General features: G+C 35.8%; 2 protein-coding genes across 3 annotated transcripts; one reads left to right on the plus strand and one right to left on the minus strand.

Annotated features, from left to right (window-relative positions):
* The first annotated feature begins 1,924 nt into the window (after positions 1-1,924).
* LOC147481871 (RING/U-box superfamily protein) lies at positions 1,925-13,158 on the plus strand. Of its 2 annotated transcripts, XM_086575508.1 has the most exons (7): positions 1,931-2,065; positions 9,293-9,457; positions 10,656-11,411; positions 11,490-11,887; positions 12,481-12,579; positions 12,674-12,808; positions 12,905-13,158. In XM_086575508.1, the coding sequence occupies exons 2-7, from the start codon at positions 9,358-9,360 to the stop codon at positions 13,052-13,054; spliced, it is 1,638 nt and encodes a 545-aa protein (XP_086431634.1). In that variant the 5' UTR covers positions 1,931-2,065; positions 9,293-9,357; the 3' UTR covers positions 13,055-13,158. The 2 variants fall into 2 exon arrangements, 1 of the variants encoding a protein (XP_086431634.1); XR_015203546.1 differs by lacking the exons at positions 9,293-9,457; positions 10,656-11,411; positions 11,490-11,887; ... (1 more) ...; positions 12,674-12,808; positions 12,905-13,158 and adding exons at positions 3,518-3,632; positions 3,728-4,188 and having other exon boundaries at positions 1,925-2,065.
* A 1,172-nt stretch (positions 13,159-14,330) lies between these two features.
* On the minus strand, positions 14,331-14,952 carry LOC147481872 (uncharacterized). Its single transcript, XM_086580661.1, has one exon. The coding sequence runs from the start codon at positions 14,857-14,859 to the stop codon at positions 14,527-14,529; it is 333 nt and encodes a 110-aa protein (XP_086436787.1). The 5' UTR covers positions 14,860-14,952; the 3' UTR covers positions 14,331-14,526.
* Positions 14,953-17,203: the final 2,251 nt, after the last annotated feature.

The raw sequence follows: 17,203 nt of genomic DNA on the forward strand, positions 1-17,203 counted from the left end.
CTCCAACGCACCACTTATGATACAAACGAGGATGTACACTAGAAGTCAATTTCTTTGTTGTAATAAAAGTTTTATTGTTCTTACTTGCCCAATCTGCTTAATGATTACATTTTCTAATACATAAAAGCTAGCCAATCATATATGAAAGCTAGCGGATGTTATATGTAGAAAAGTTGTTAAAATAATGGTTACTATCCTCAACACCAAGTCACCAACTAAATTTAGATTTTTTGCAGATTCCAATTCGAAACTACTCTACATTTAACCACAATTACACGTTAAGTTCACTAAGCTGAGAAACATTAGTACATTCTTTTAAAATCGATCTTTTTATTCACAAAGTTGAGGTTCATTGGTCTGAAGATGATAAAGTCAAGTGTAGCAAGCCCATAGCTAGTAATTTGCCGAATTATTCGCGAATTATAAGGTTTGGCTTAATAAAAAAATAATTCGGTAATTTTTGAATGATCTGGTTTAATTAAATGAATTGGTTGGGCTAGGCTTATAATTGCCGAATTATTCGCGAATTATTCACGAATTATAAGGTTTGGCGAAAAAAATGAATAATTTGGCAAATTTTTGAATGATACGGTTTAATTTGCAAATTGGTTGGACCGGGCCTTAGTTGGAACCAAAAATAAATGTGTTAGTAATAGTAAGTAGAACCAAAAATTTGACATTTGTATTATTTTTTCATGAATAAAATTGTAAAAATAAAAATAAAAACGTTATATACTTATATATCAAAATTTTAAATGTAAAATATATAGCTGAATTTTAAAGGAATGCATTCGTATTATACCCGTTTAAAACACGTATATTGTATTTTTACCATTAGCGTTTTATTGGACCGAATATTTAAAAGTATTATTGTTGAAAATTTCGAATCTTAGGTGAATAATTGCCGTATCGAACTTTTGCCGTCCACAAATTTACTAGCTATGAGCAAGCCCAGCCAACGGCGAACTGATTATTTATTTGAAGTCGATTAATGTTGATTGTTAAAGAGAGACTATTGTCTTTCGAAAATTCAATGAATTCTAAAAAAGGATAATCTAATTTACACAAGTGAAATTGTTTAAAATTTTGTTCTTTAACTTTTTTTCAATACACACTATGTTTAATTAAAAATTATTGCAAATTTTCTTACAACAAAAAATCATTTTATTTATGGACATTTGTTCAGTGAACGGATATTAAATCTAAAGGCCCATTAATAATAATAATAATAATAATAATAATAAAACAGCCCTTTAATCTAGAAAATTATTGATGTTGGGAACTTTGATCAATTAATTTATTGTCTGAATTTCAGTATAGTTTGGAAGTAAGATTTTTGATACATAATAATATAATGAAAAAAATTATATAGAAACGGTCCGTTCGATGAACGGGTCCAAAAATCTAGTTGATATTCAATAGGCTAAATCTACCCTGCGCAGGTCGTATGGTGCGCTGTGAAATCACAGCCACTCATACTAGGGGGTCTTGTGTATAGGACGCGGAAATCGATCCTATGGCCTACATAACCTGCGCACGATACATCTCGCGTACTGAAGAACAGCTCTATTCAATATGCATGCGCAATTCAACGAATTTCTTAGTGTGGAGAGACAACAGATTTTTTCCACGAGAAAACAAATATTTTCAGGAACTCATTGGTCATTTGGTCACGATTAACCTCTTTTTTTTTTTTTTTTTTTTAGATAATCACGATTAACCTTTTACCAAGTTGTCAAAAAAAAACTTGACCAAAAACCAAACTTGTTGACGACACGACTCTTTTATTCCGCGAAACGTGTAACGTGTGTTCAATTCCAATCATCCTACTCCACAAACCAAACAAATTTATCCTACTCCTATTTACCCAAACCCTGCCACGTCTCGTTCATAAAACCAAATTATGATCCCAGGACTACCGAATAATAAATTAGGATTGTTGTTTTGCCTTTAAAACGTTTCATTGATCAAAATTTTCTTCTCCCACCGCTCTATAAATTATTATGTTCCATCGATGATCAATTGATTTGACCGATCGTCTTTGACTTTTAGATTTCCATCTCTGGTATGCTATTTGCATTGATTAAAATTATTATTATTAGTTCAATTATTTATAAATTGTTATTGCTTTTGTGGTTTTACGGTGGAATTATTGTTGGATTGTTTTATTCATTTGGTATTAGACTATTAGAAATCTGAGCTGTTGTAAGGATGGTTAAGATCATAAAAATATTTTTAGTTTTTGAGAGATATTTTTGTATTCATATTTAAAGTCTAAATAGGAAGAAATTTGCTACTTAATATATTGGAATTGAAAAGTTTTTAGTGATAATTTAGATATTTGTAAAATAATAGTCATGCTAAAACATTATTACTATTATTTTTGTGTTTGTTAACCTATTATTATCATCAATATATTATGTATCTTTTGTTTTAAGGTTTTCAGGGATTTAGAGCCATTACAATAAATATTGGTTTGTGCCTTTATTATTTGTATTTAGTTTGAAAGATCTTGCTTTTCCCTAGTGTGTATGATAAGTGAATTTCTCAAGTAGTTTGTACCAAAACAGTGTAAAGTTCTTGAGAAACAGAACTTTGCATCAGTATCTACTTTGATATAATAGCCAGGAAAGGAACATTCCTTGCTATTTTCCTTGAAAAGAACACATTCATAAGATCTCGTATTTACAGTTACAGGTCAGTTTTTGATAAAGTATACCGGTTTGTCCTATAATTTAGTCCTGTATGCTATTTTTCTGCACTTTAAGTTATGGTGATCCCTCTAGGGTACTATCAGAATTTTATTATATTATTCGGTTTAGTTGGTTTAGATGGATTTGCAGGATGATGTATCAAGACGTATAACTTGCTTACATGGTCACTTAAAAATCACTTGTTTTATGTTGATATGTTCAAACAAGGGTTTGAAGGTACGTAGTTTTTTGGTGGGATTTTCGTGTTTACAAAAGTGTAAAGTGTTCCAGATCCCCCCTTCTTTCCTCCCTTCCTGTTTGGGGTATTACAAACTAGCATCTATGAAACAGTATTTTGTGAAGCGAAACTTTTGACGGCTTCTTTAGTCTACTTGTTTGTTGAGTTGCTCCTGTTTTTCTGCAAGGGGTTGTGCTTTTCTTTGCTAATTTTCTATGAGTCGATTTCTTTTAGCCCCCAATTCAGTTCTTCTGCTATAATCATATCCTTGGTAGGCATTACTGCTTCTTTCAGGTACTACTGCTTTAGTTTGTTTATTCACAAACAAAATTACATTTTCTTTTCCTCTTGTCTGTAATTACCAGTCTCTTTTGGTTGCTTTTGCATTTGTATCATTTGCATGAGCACAGAATCCTTCTCCTGTGGTTGTTTTTTCAAGAATCAAAAGGTTGATGTTAGAGCTTTTGGAACACTTTAGGTTGATTTCCTAATGCATAACATCTTGCATCACTAGTGTAATTTTATTTACTTCAGTTCCTCATTTTTTTCTAACTTCAAGCAGTCTTTGTTTCTTCTGGATCTTTAGATGACTCGATGTTTCCTGAAAGGAAACCCAAAGGACCATTGATGCGTTTTAGTCCCCTCTGGTATTTGGGGCTAAAAGAACATTGGGATGTCACAATGTTTAGGGGGAAGAAAGGGTAGGTATCAGTTTATAGATTCACGGATTTTGGAAGAACATAGGTACTTGTTTCTTCTAACAGGTCCTCACTTACGATTATATTGGTCTGTGCAGGAATTTCTAATGATACCCTGAACCCAAATATTATTCCCCATCTAGCAAATGGATAAACTTGACAGAAGTGGGGAGTTTATTGTGGGTTTGTTATGGGTCTAGTGATGGACTTTAGGCGCCCTCGCCGTTGTCAGCTTAATGAGCTACTTAATGCCAAAAAATGTGGGGACGTTAGCTTCTTAGAATGTGGCCATCCTCTCATCAAAGCAATCTACTATTTTTTCTGGAGGGGATCCTCATTTTGCTCTTAGATGGAGATATATTCTTTTCTCTGAATAAGATAGTTGTTTGCTTGCCAGCTTCTACATCCTTGGAGGACAGTTCTCTCTTGGCAGACTTTTCTGACTTGTAAATAGTTTTGGAGTAGTTAAATATCGGTTCATGTCATGTTATGTAATCCCCTAGAAGGGCCCATCTTGTATCAATGCCCTCGATTATATTATGTCACATTTATTGGTTAAGTGAGTCTAGAACCAAGAGCAATCTTTGCTAGCTTAACGAAGTGGTAATCACTTTCCTTTTGACTGCTATTAGTGTGAAAAATAGTTGAAAATATGTTTCTCTCTATTAGGTTACTATACTATAGCAGCATCAAAGGAGGCAGGTGTCAAAGAAGAATTATTTTAAGCATTGGTGTTCAAGTGACCATGTAAGCATGTTTTTTCTTATGCCGGACCCTGCCTTAACAAAAAGATTCAAGGGTTTAAAATAGCTTCAATATATAAATTGATGCTTAAGGTATGATTTTATAAAGCATATGATGAAGTGGGAGTGCAATAAGGTTGGCAGAGAACTTTCTTATACTTTATTTATGCTTTATAAAGCATAAGAAAGTTATGGTATCAAAGAAAAAAGTTTGTATGGCTCAAAGAAAAAAGTTGTTAGCATTAACAAACTGAGAGTTGGGGCTGGAAACTGCTGGTGTAATCAAAGCCATCATGATCAGATAATTATGAGGCGGTGGACGTGTTATTGTTAATTCCTGCAACTCAGTAAGTGGACGAAAGGTGATGGTAAACAGAGTTTATTTCAGCTTGAGTAGATCTGTGAACGTCTTTTATTAGGTATTATGCTTGGATATGCTCTTTGGGGAAACATCTTGAATTTTCATGGAGATCTTATACGAGTTATTTTGATTAATTGGATTACCAGTTGCATCAACTGTAATCCTTGTTTGCTACTTATTAGACAAGACACTTATTGAACTTCTTAACTACAGTGGAAGTAGATTAAGGTTGTCTCTAGAATCAGTCATGGAGCTCTTATGGCTCTTTTCTTTTTACTGTAGGTATTAACATTTTTAACCTTAATTTTGTGAAAAAGTTTCAGCAGAAGCCAGAGGGTGATTCATGTGCCCTAGACAGTGTTCTGTTTGTGGGATGTGCATGCACCATATTTGCAGATTGTGAATTATTATCATATGGCGATTGCATTTATGAGTTACGATTCCATGAGCATTTCATTCTTATTTATTCTCCTATGTATTTCCAGGTAAACCCGCTTTACTTTTGAATGTTAGATATTGTGAATCTGCTGTTTGCTGGAACTTTGTAGCCAATTAGCCATCCTATATTAAGATATCACAAGAGGATAATACGGATAGAACAAGACGTAGAACTGGACTAGGGGTGCAAACGGATAGGTTCGGATGCGGATATGCCTGTATCCGAATCCGAAAATTTATACCGATATCCGAATCCGAATCCGAATCCGACGGATATTAAAAAAATTATCCGAATCCGATTTCGGATATCCGAAACGGATATCGGATAATATCCTATCCGAAAATTAAAATTAATTAAAATTTTATTTGTTTTAAATAATTCATTTTACCACTATAAAAACTAGTATAAATATATATATTTGTTATTTATTATTATTATTTTGTTATTATAGTTTTATATTATTAGTTTATGATTTTATATAATATTTTATACAATAAAAAATGAATAAATTAATTATATATAATAACTATTAATTTTTAAATCGGATCGGATATTATCGGATCGCGGATATGGCGATATCGAATCCGTATCCAAACCATTCGGACATAAAAAAAATATCTGAATCTGAATCCGAATCCGAAATTTTCGGATAATATCCAATTTTTCGAATGCGAATTCGAATCAGATTCGAATATTTGGATATCCACTTGCACCCCTAAACTGGACCTGGAAGCAGAAAAGTGAGATTAAATTGAATAACAAAACAAGCAAGATGACCATTGTGTCAGATTAACCTGTCTGCCAAAGCTTTTAAGAGTATATACAACACCTCTTAAGTCTGAGATGTAGTAAGATTTAAGAACAAAAAAGACAAACTAGAGGGAGAATTGAGCTCCTCATAGAATCAACTGTCCCTTGTGAAAATAAAGCCACTAAAGGCTGGAAGTCACACCAGTGTCTAAGAGTATGTGAGGGCTGTAGTGTAAATGCCATGGTTTCATATATATATGTTTTCCATCATTGACTCTTTCTTTCCTTCCTATGTGGCTAAGATCCACCTAAAGCGAGGAGCCGAGGATATCGATTGCACTTTCACTTTATTTTACTAGGTTGTATACTTCTCTACCTGTAAGAAGATCATAAACTGGCATGTGATCTTCCATGTTGAGCAACAAAAGACCTTCACTCAAACCAATGCTTAAATTGGTTTTTCCACCTATACCCGACTTTTGAGGCATAGGATATTTTGCTAATGCATGTGGTTACACTGTAATGTTTTTATGCATCTTAAGAAGATTGGTGTAATGTTGGGAAATTCATTCAAATGCAAATAAATGCTAAAGCACATACAAAAGTCACACTTTAGGATCCCCATATAAATTTGTCGCACATTGCTTATAGGTCTTTAGACGTGCAGAGGGTTGAAGGTAACTAGAAGTGATGTTTCATATTATGTAGGGAAATAACCTCTTAGGCAATAGGCAAAAGTTTACCCTTTGCATTTTGTTGCATACTAATAGGTGTCAACTATACGCCATCTAAATTGACTTATAACATCTTTTACTTGTAGATAACTAATGAACTAGGAATGACAAGGATGATTTGAAAATGTAATACCACTCTAATATATCTTGATGAAGTAACCTGTAAAAGCACTACATATGGAAATCTGTCTGAATAAGGGTGGAATTCGAGCTTCACTATACTCAAGCTCGGCTTGCTTGTTAACGAGCTTTAAAATAAGCTCAAGCTTGGCTCATATATTATATGAACAAGCCCGAGCCGAGCTTTTAGCGAGTCAGCCTAAGTAGCTTGGTTTGTTTATTGAATGAAAGAGTCCGAGCCTTACGTCTCAAATTCCACCCTTACGCCTGAGAAGATGTATTTATGCCTTCATGGGTAAACATGACCTAGACTGAATCCCTTGGGCGGTTGGAAAGTGAATGAGTTAGGTTTTTTCCATTTGGTTGTTTATACAATGAATACTTGCTAATCAAAATAGTGTTTAGTATCTTATGCTGCATATCATATAGATTTAACTTAAGATCATTACGTCATGTATTCAGTTTTCTTTTGTGATATTATTAATTCCTTACGTATGATATGAGAATTTTTTTGTCAGTAATTATACACGGACCTAGTAATCCGACCTACTTAATCGACCTACTAACGAGTAACGATGACTGTTGATTCAATGCAAACCAATGTTGTCCAAGTAGTGAGTTGCAGTAATAGGTCGGTTAAGTGGGTCCGAGTAGCACTGCTGTTTATTTATTTATTGTTTTGTTCACTCCTCCAATGTTTTTCTTTACTGGATGCCTTTTGCAGTGTCTTGAATTTTCAGAGTTGACCTTAAGTGAATTATAGCAAGCCAAACTCTGGTAATATCATCTGGTGTTGTGTATACTTGGCTGATTATTTGAAAGAATGACCTTCCTGTTAATTTCCTGATCATGAAGGTGATTGGCTAATAAATCCCAAAATTATTTTGTGTTGTGCTGTTGTTTGTCGTGGACAATGTAACGGCTTATTGTTAGTTTGGGAGACTATGGAAATTTGAAACTCAACCAAAAGTTGCCTCACCACACCAAGTGTCATCCTCCCTTACATTTGTCGGGTTTCCTGATTTCATATAGGAAATCCTCTTCTGGGGTGGTTCATCCTTTGCTACCTTTACAAAGACATGAAAGTTGAGCAATGTTGGAGACAGTAAATTCTAACCTCCCCGAAATGTTGTATTACTGTTTTAGTAGATTTAACCTTTTGCATTGTTTCTGTTTTTACCTCTACCATATTCCAAGAACATCATTGTTTATCTCCTCAAAGGGCCTCAATCCCTCACCATTTTAAGATTTCGGCTAACGAAGGTATTTGTGCTTGGATGGCGGCTTAGGATTAGCCGTTTAAGTTTTTTTCTGCTCAGATATGTGCAAGTTTGTGGAATGGATCTATTCTTCCATCACATGTTTCTAGAGTTGCTCATCCTAGGGACCACAAAAGTGGAACGAAAATTATATGCAAGTGTTTAGAGCCTTACTGCTTACTTCTCTTCTGAGGAGAAGTTCTTTCTTGTTTAATTTTAATATTCCGAAGTGTTCAATTAAGAGATCTCAGATATGTGATTGCGAAGAGTTCTAGAAATATATCTCTACAAGAATCCAAATATGACTCTTACACTTTTAAAAGAATGTTCGCCCTGTTGAGATTCAAAATATGGCTCTTACAAACTGTGGCAGAGCGTTACTTTCTCAAAACTTTTGAGCTCAAACTCAATGAAATTCTATTAACAAAATTGAGAAGGGTTCAGCACATTGCTATTACCTTGTATATGGCCCAATTGACAGGTATGTAGATTATTGACCAATTACACCGACATTTCATTTTCCCTTCTCTATTTTGTGTGATATCGTAGTATTTTCTGTGTCATTATGCTGATAAGTGGTGGATTAGTGGGAATGTGTTTGCCCTTTAAAGAAGTGTTTGGGTGAATATGACCAGTTCGTTAAACACTAAGAGTAGAACGCAATTTTTAGTCTTCATCATTGACCTCATCATTAAATTTCGAAGGAGTTAAGCAGTCTCTCTTGCAAAACCAAGTTTGAGTCTTCATTGTATTGTGCTTGAGGTGATTGGGGTTGTTTCAGTTTACGTTACCTGTTGGCTTCTGGGCTATCTTTTAGTTGTTATTGCTCTTACGTCTCCTTAACCAGTGTATTAATTTTTCTCATCATCAACTGTATCTGTTAATAGACAGAGGAAGGGGAAAATATAGACTTTTTGTTCTTGACAGATTTCTAAGGTCAAATCTGTGTAGTTATAGTAGCTGCATAGTTGGGGTTTATTTGGGAAATATATTGTGAAGTATTTGGCATAATTCCCCATTGACGGGGTGTTTTGAGTGTAATATCTATTAAACAGAGCATGTATATATTGTATAGGCAACGAGAATAGTATATTTTATGTTTTATGTTTTATTCTTAGGTAGATTATACCACTCTTGAACTGGGCTAGCTCTAGCCCATTTATGGTATAGTACGCTGAGCTGGTTTTGGATAATGGTTATTGTATCTGTTATTACTCACATGCTGGTTTAACTTTTGGGCGATCTTTTCTGTTGCAGGTTCTAGTGTCCTTTTTCTATCTGACTTTAGAAGTTAACCACCTTGAGTTCTGAGCTTTATCCTTATGGGTCATAGGAACTCATTCAGAGCATCACAAATGTTTGAGATGGACCATGATCAGAATCAGAACCATTTACCTGTTGAGCAGCCTTACCTGCATATTGGTATATACAATTTTTTTTTTTTTTTTTTATGTGAATTCACTCGGTACAAAATACCTGATGTTTATTGTAGTATATTAAATCTAGATTTAAACCGTGATTTCATACAATTTGGAAACTGGAGGTTGGATCCCTAATTTGCGTAACCTAAGAACTCTTGATACTTTGAGCACTTCGGAAGTGCTATGTACCAACCTACCGTGGTTTCATTTACATTTTTGTTGATTGAAGTATCAACTTAATTTCGTCAAATTATGTCTGTTCTGCTACTAAAATCTGTTAGAAAAATAAGACCATAACACTAAAGACATCTATGTGACGACAACAGAGACAGTTTGTTTATAAGTTTATAATTTACATTTTATAATATTAGTATTTTCCTTGAAAAACTAGATGGCTTGTATGACATATCGTGATGGCATAAGTGAAATATTCTTGGGCAGAAGATAACCACTTTACAAATTTTGATCAAGAGACGCATTCTTGTTATTGTAGGAGAAATACAAACTTTTTTACTTTGGAGCCTCGTTTGGTTTTACATGCAAAGTTTTGTTTTTCTTGTCATTCAACTGTCTTGATATCATTGTTTAAGTCGATCAACATACATAAAACCGTTGAAATGGAGAGCCCCGCAGCCATCCATAAATACAGCTACAAGAGAATGTTTACATAATAACTTAACAATGTATTTGAAAGTTAAAGAGATAAAATAAGTGTTCATTGAAAGTTCTGGAAGTAGGTTGTATAATCTCAGTGGGGAATACGAAAATAGGATATTAATTTTCTGGACCGAGGTTTTGGAGTGGGAATAGTGTTAATAGGAGGATCCAGTTACCAAGGGCATGGATTATTTGTTTATTGCTTATGCTATTCATGCAAAGATTCAGTTTACATTTAATGTTGTGTTCACAAGTCAATTCCATTTTTTTATAATTGGTAAGGATATAGATAGATTATATATTTTGACGGAGAATACAAAGCAATAGGATGAGATATCCTAACATAAGATTACAACAACAACAAACTGGAAAAAAAACCCCGAAACGACAAGATCTGGCTAAGCATTGCTAACAAAGGTTACTATCTCAAAACAATGTCTCCGAAAGGAAGATGAGACCTTTTATCAATATAATCACAAGTCGATTCTAAGATATGCAGAAAAATGAATCAGAAAGGTTAAATCTGTATATTTGTATGGCAGGTGAAGCAAATACCTTTCAGGCTAGTTCTATTGTTCCGATGGATAATGTGTCGACCAGGGGTCCAAATGCTGCTTTGCCATGGAATTCAGCATCAAGGTCCATTGAGTATTCTTCACCTAGTATGGGAGGGGATTTACCACAACATCGAGTTGGTACATCTTCCCCATTTCACGGTCCCTTCCTGCATTCATCAGCTGATGGAAGCTTCAGTTCAGCCCCTCAGAATTATGCCGACCATCAATCTTCTAGCTATAATAATGGTCACATGTTTCATGAAGTCGAAGGCAGTAGTATTGAAAATTCTACCCTGGCAAATGCAAGAGGTCAATGCAAAAGAAAAAGTCCAGTAACTGCTGATGTCCGTTGCCAGGGTAGTACAAGCAGTTACAGTAGTGCTGGAAGTTCGTTTGGTTTCTCCGTATCTCCTAATTTACATCCGGAGAAGCTGAATACAGGTTCTCAGCAGTGGCCGTGGGATCCAATGAGTATAACAACCCCTGGTTACAGAGAGACCAGTCTCTCAATTTCAGAGCCTTCTCAGAGGAATGTGAGAAGTCGATCTACGCTTGACTTGGAAATGAACCTAGCCAGGACCCATTTATCGAACAACTCATATTATCATCCCCATTCAGCGGGTCATTCAGTGAATTTTTCTGGTACAATGGAACTTGCTGGTCCAAGTTTTACTGCAACAGGTCGCGAATGGAACAGTACTACTGTTTCTCCTACTGCTCGAGGACGAATTTTATCTTCAGGTTTGTTCTAGTAGTGTTTTGACTATATTTATCTATCGTTCTTCTTGGGTTTATCATAATAATTTGCAGAAAGTGCAGATAGAAGTGGTTCAAGTCAATGGACGGACCAATTAGCGGTAGGAAGCAGTAGTGCTACTGCTCCTGTCCAGCTCGGTGGGCACCACCATGACCTTGTTGCTACCGGAAGTTCTGTTCCTCATCAAAACCTCCATGGTCCTGCTGATCATGCTGTGAGAGGAAGCCGCAGTGGCTATGTTCAAAGACCAGTACCTGCTTATAGGGCCATCTCAAATTTCGCACGTGGTGGGGGATATAGGACTTCACATGCAAATGGTTTGCACTTAGAACCTTATCCTTCCAGACATTCTACATTAGGATGGCGTGGGAATGACAGAATTGGAAGGTCAAGAATATTATATGAGAGATCGCGGTCACTTTCTGATGATGTAGATGCCCATGATAGAATGGTCTCGGAGGTATGCAAGTTTCCTAATTGAATATGGTTCTTTTACTTTTTCGAAAGGGGATAATTTAACCTGTTCTCGGATTCCAGTACAATTAGAGATAGGCCTACACTAGGCATGGATGACTATGACCATCTTGCTTTATCTTTTACTCTATTTTTCCTGGGGTCATATACCAATAACCTAGAAGTCTTGGGGGTAGTAATTGGTCTGAGAAAAATCGTGTGGGATGCCCACTGTTTTTCATTCCCCTTGTGGCTGTCCAATATCTATCAAATGAAGCACACTCTGCATTTGGTAGAAATGTGGTTGTGTGTCTCGCCATATTCTGCAGGAAGGAAGGTTGCTGGGTCCCTGCCATGCTGCAACATGTGTGCTTATTGTCCTAGGTACATTGAGTAGATACATTGAGTCCTCTTTTATCATTAGTACTCAAAATATCCCAAGATTATGTACCATGAGCATGCATTATGTTTTAATACCGTTCATCAGATTTATTAGCCTCCCTGACCATATTCTTTTACCTATATAGTGTCCTTGATGCAAATGAGTTGTCATATTAATTAAACGGGGGATTGATGATGAAGAGTTTTATATTCTTGCAGGGTCTTATGATGGTCGATCACTCGGCCTTGTATGGTGCACGGAATTTGCTTGACCGGCATAGGGACATGAGGCTAGATGTAGACAACATGAGTTATGAGGTCAGAGAAATGTGTCTTTTTGTGGTTTTTTTTTGTCTCTCTGGTTAAGTAGTAATGTGTTTCTAACCAATCTCAGCATTGACGGTTTGAACAGGAACTACTTGCTCTTGGGGAAAGGATTGGGAATGTCAGCACAGGATTATCTCAATCGTCGATAGCAAAGTGTTTGGTTGAGACACACTACCTTTCGAATGAAAAGCAGGAGGAAGGAAACTGCGTAATCTGCCTGGTAAAAGCTCTCCCATCTTCAACTTTAACTACTAAATTTTATATTGGTGCAGAAGTTACTTACCAACTGTTTTGGAACCTGTTGTGGAATTTGCAGGAAGACTACAAGAATAGGGAAGAAGTTGGTAAGTTATTGAACTGCGGCCATGATTTCCATGTGGGCTGTATCAAGAAATGGTTGCCGATGAAAAATTCTTGTCCAATTTGCAAAGGTGTTGCACTGGCAGATGATTTGAAGGAGAAATAAGTTCTCCGTTAGGTGCTTTCTTGTTTATTCTTGTAAATATATTGGAACACAACTGTTCAAGCAGATGACACTTGATTTGTAATAAAAAGTTTCAAGCTTAACAACCTTATGTGTTTACCAGGAAATGATTAGGGAAAATGTATGATTGGAAGTAAGAAAGCCCAAGCAGATAAAAATGTATTGTTGCTTTGCTTACATTAAGTTATCAAGGCATGGCAGTGCGTTGAACTATAGTAGGGGATCCATAGAAAGACGATTAACGGATTTTCTACTGAGCACATACTTCGGTACATAGTACAAAATATCCTGATATATCACGATATTTGGGGATATTTATCTAGATTTTAGAGAAAGATATATAAATATCACGATATGTTTAGAGATATATACGACTACAAATATCAGTAATATTTTGATAATATTTGTGATATTTTAAGATATTTGGAGATATTTGGCAATATTTTGTGTATATAACAAATTTATTTAATATTTACCATTATATTGCAAATAAATATAAATAATGTATCTTGATATATCAAGAAATATCCACAATATCCATGATATTTGTTAATATTTTGGATATTTGTATGTAAAACAATGTCAAATATCCCCAAAGAGAGAGATATATCCACGGTACATATCCAAAAATTAAATATTAATAAATACTTATATCCTGATATTTTGTACTATGCTTCGGTCTAACTGGATAACTGTATGTAAAAAACTTTGGATAACTGTATGTAAAAAACTTCTGGACATTTTCTAGACACATGGGAAACACTTTAGCAACCTATAATTCTCTTCGGTTTATCCGGCAAATCCAAAATTCTCAAAAGAAGCATTCAGTTACTGGCTTCTTGCTTTTGGCTTGTTAAAGGCATTTTTATTACACTTGTTGTATCCCTTGTTTTACTTGTGGGAGCTCTAGGCTGAGAAACATCCAGAATCAGCCGGTGGCGAGAGGTTCTATGCCTCTCTGCTTCTGTGAGGTCTTTGTGTTTGAGGAAGGCGAAGAACATTAATCCATTCCAATTAAGTACCTACCATCATTTTTACACCCATAAATTCGCTTTGCATCTAAATAACACCTCTCTCAACTATCAAAATTGAATCACATCATTTCTTAAATGTGTTCATTATTAATAACAATCTTTTCCACCATTCTTGATTCCTTCTTGTTTTATAAGAAAAAATGGACTTCAATCAGTTAACATAATTTCTGATTCACAAATGTCAACATTAGATTCATTTAGCTAATTAATAATCCCAAAATCAATGCAGATAAGAAACTAGTTAACATTCATCATCAATATGTCAATCACCATTAATTAACACATAGAAGAAACTACTTAAACGTTGATCAAGAAACTACAAAATGCCAAATCAAGAAACAAAACATTCTACATATCAAAATTCCACCTCCCCCATCATTCAATCCAACGCCAATTGAGAGGAGGAGCAGCAGATCAAAATCACGGAGCAGCAGATCGGTAACGATAAAGCTTACCAAAAACATGAAGAGCAGTAACAAATCCAATGAAACAAAGACTCATAACAAGAACAACAGTAGGTGTGATCTTTAAACCCGGTGCATCATCAGTATAGAACCTTAACATGTTACTTCCACCACCACCACCTCCACTGAAATTCCCACCACCAGATCCACCTGCCCCACCACTAGTTAGTCTTCTGCGACGCATTCCAGCTGTTGCGGCTGGTGTGCCGCGTGGTCCCATGATGCTTCCTGGACGCGATGATACGGATGGGGTTGATTGGGATTGGGATTGGGATGATCCTCTTGCCATTGTTGATTGTTTTAGCGGAAGAATCAAGAAAATGAGAGAGAGAGATTTGTTGTTTCAACCGGCTTTTGTTTGTTCAGGTGCCTTTATAAATAAACAAGTTTTGTTATTTATCCAAAATGGTGGCTGCCCTTAAAGGGTTGGGGTGAACTCTAATAATAGGGGTCCTTAAGGGTGGAATTTGCGCTACATGAGCCCAGTTTTACTATGCTCAAGCTCACCTCGTTTATTACACGAGTCTTAAATTGAGCTTGAGCAGAGCCGAGCTGAACCCGAATAGATTGGTTATTTTATACTACAAATATGTTATTTAAGCTAAACGAGCTGAGCCTGAACCACTTGACTCAAATTCCACCCTTAATAGGGGGGATATGAAGTGAAATGAATAAGTGATATTAATTAAGGGGAGGGATCCGTTTACCATGGTTTATACCACGTCCCTTTATAAGACGAGTTAAGAGCTAATATTTAGTGGATATGATCTACTATGGATAGTTTAGTAGGATTCAAAACTGGAAGTCAAGAGTCCTTTCATATGCAGGGAAGTTACAACTTATCCAGTCAGTGCTCTTAACTTTTCATGCCTACTGGGCAAAGAAATTTTATACTCCCTCTCACAGTTTTGGAACAAGTATCCAAAATATGCAACAAGTTCCTCTGGTGTGGACCAAACATGAAGAAAAAGATGCATCATACCAGTAAGAAATGCACAAGTTTTACCAAGAAGGAAGGAGGGTTAGGAATAATCTATGTTGCACGGACACGGACGCAAACATTGACGCAGGCGCGGACACAAACGCGGCGACTCGGTTATATCTCAAAAATGTAAAACGCAGTCGCAGCAAAGGACGCGGAAATTAATTAATATTTATAATTTTATTTTATATAAATTGAACATTAAAAACTAAATTAAATGTATCAACATTCATAAATTCAAAACTATTAAAGATAAATAGCCACAAAATTAAGTTAAATATTTCCTAATCAAACTTTGAAAACATGTCATAAGTCTTAAAAAACAAAAAATGAAAAAAAATTAGTTTTTTAATATTATTTTGATTTATTTTTTATTTTTTTTGAGTCAAAATCCGCGTCCTGACCATGTTGACCCGTGTCCGGACTGCGTCTTGACCCGCATCCAATTTAGTTGACCGCGTCTTGACCGTGTTGACCACGTCCGTCGCGCGTCCATGCCACGTCCCACGTCCAACGCATGTCCGACACGGACACAGCCCATGGGTTAGTGCGTCCGTGCTTTAGAGGGAATAATAGACCTCAAATTATGGAATATTGTAGCATATTGTGGTCTAGTATTCAAGGTGGTTACTAGAGAAGAGAGCTTGTGGGTTCAATGGATATGGAATCAAAATCTGAAAATGAAGTTATTATGGACAATGACTATACCTAGAGAATGTTCATGGGTTTGGAGGGGAGTTCTTGAGATGAGAAGTATAGCAAGGAAGTTTATTACATACAGTATATCCACAGGTGCCAAAACTCTGCTATGGCACGATATCTGATGTATGAATGCCCTCTGAAGGAAGATAACACAGCTAAGAATGTCTTCTTTTTTCCAATGGATGCTACAGTAAGTGAACTTATCACAGATGGAGTATGGAATCACTTGGTTCATGATTTGCCACAAAGTGTACTCAAGGCAAGCATCTTAGCAGCAGAGATCAACACCAACCTTACTGAAGACAGAGTCATTTGGAACCCCCACCCTAATAGCACTTTCTCTTCCAAATCAGCATATGATGCTCTCCGAATTCCAAGAGAAACAGTTAGATGTACAATATGGTGTGGGGGGGAAGCTAGTGATTCCCAAACATTCTTTCACAGCTTGGCAGCTACTCTTAGGAAATTTACCAACACAAGATAGGATGATCCAAAGGAAAATGTTAAATTCCTCTAAGTGTTGTTTGTGTAATAACTCGAGAGAGAATTCAAAACACCTTTTCTTTGAGTGTTTCTACACAAAGAAGGTATGGAGAAGTGTGAAGCAACACACAGGTATCAATGTACATGCACCAAACACTAATAGGGAGTGGATGCAACTTATGAGAATCTGTCAAAGAAACTCCATGGAAGTTGAAGTGTACAAGGTGTACATTTGCGCAGTTGTTAGTTATATATGGAAGGAACATAACTTCAAAATATTCAGGAACACTGCACAAGATTGGTAAATGGTTACAAGTAGGCTGATCAATGACATGGGAGTCTACTTGCAATGTCAGCTACGAGAGGTGAAGTATTCAAGAGAGCTGAAGAATTTACTGGAGAGATTGGGTGTTGTCTCTGAATATACTGTTAAAGTACTATTTCGACCCCCACCTACGTGGCAAAC

The sequence above is a fragment of the Coptis chinensis genome, chromosome 8, assembly GCF_015680905.1.
Source record: "Coptis chinensis isolate HL-2020 chromosome 8, ASM1568090v1, whole genome shotgun sequence".
Taxonomy (NCBI): Eukaryota; Viridiplantae; Streptophyta; class Magnoliopsida; order Ranunculales; family Ranunculaceae; genus Coptis; species Coptis chinensis.

Excerpts from the sequence above, each read along its gene's own strand:
- LOC147481871 (XM_086575508.1), top strand. The coding sequence starts at position 9,358 with ATGGGTCATAGGAACTCATTCAGAGCATCACAAATGTTTGAGATGGAC. Across the intron at positions 9,458-10,655 it reads GCAGCCTTACCTGCATATTG|GTGAAGCAAATACCTTTCAG; the intron begins GTATATACAATT and ends TTTGTATGGCAG. Across the intron at positions 11,888-12,480 it reads ATGATAGAATGGTCTCGGAG|GGTCTTATGATGGTCGATCA; the intron begins GTATGCAAGTTT and ends ATATTCTTGCAG.
- LOC147481872 (XM_086580661.1), bottom strand. The coding sequence starts at position 14,859 with ATGGCAAGAGGATCATCCCAATCCCAATCCCAATCAACCCCATCCGTA.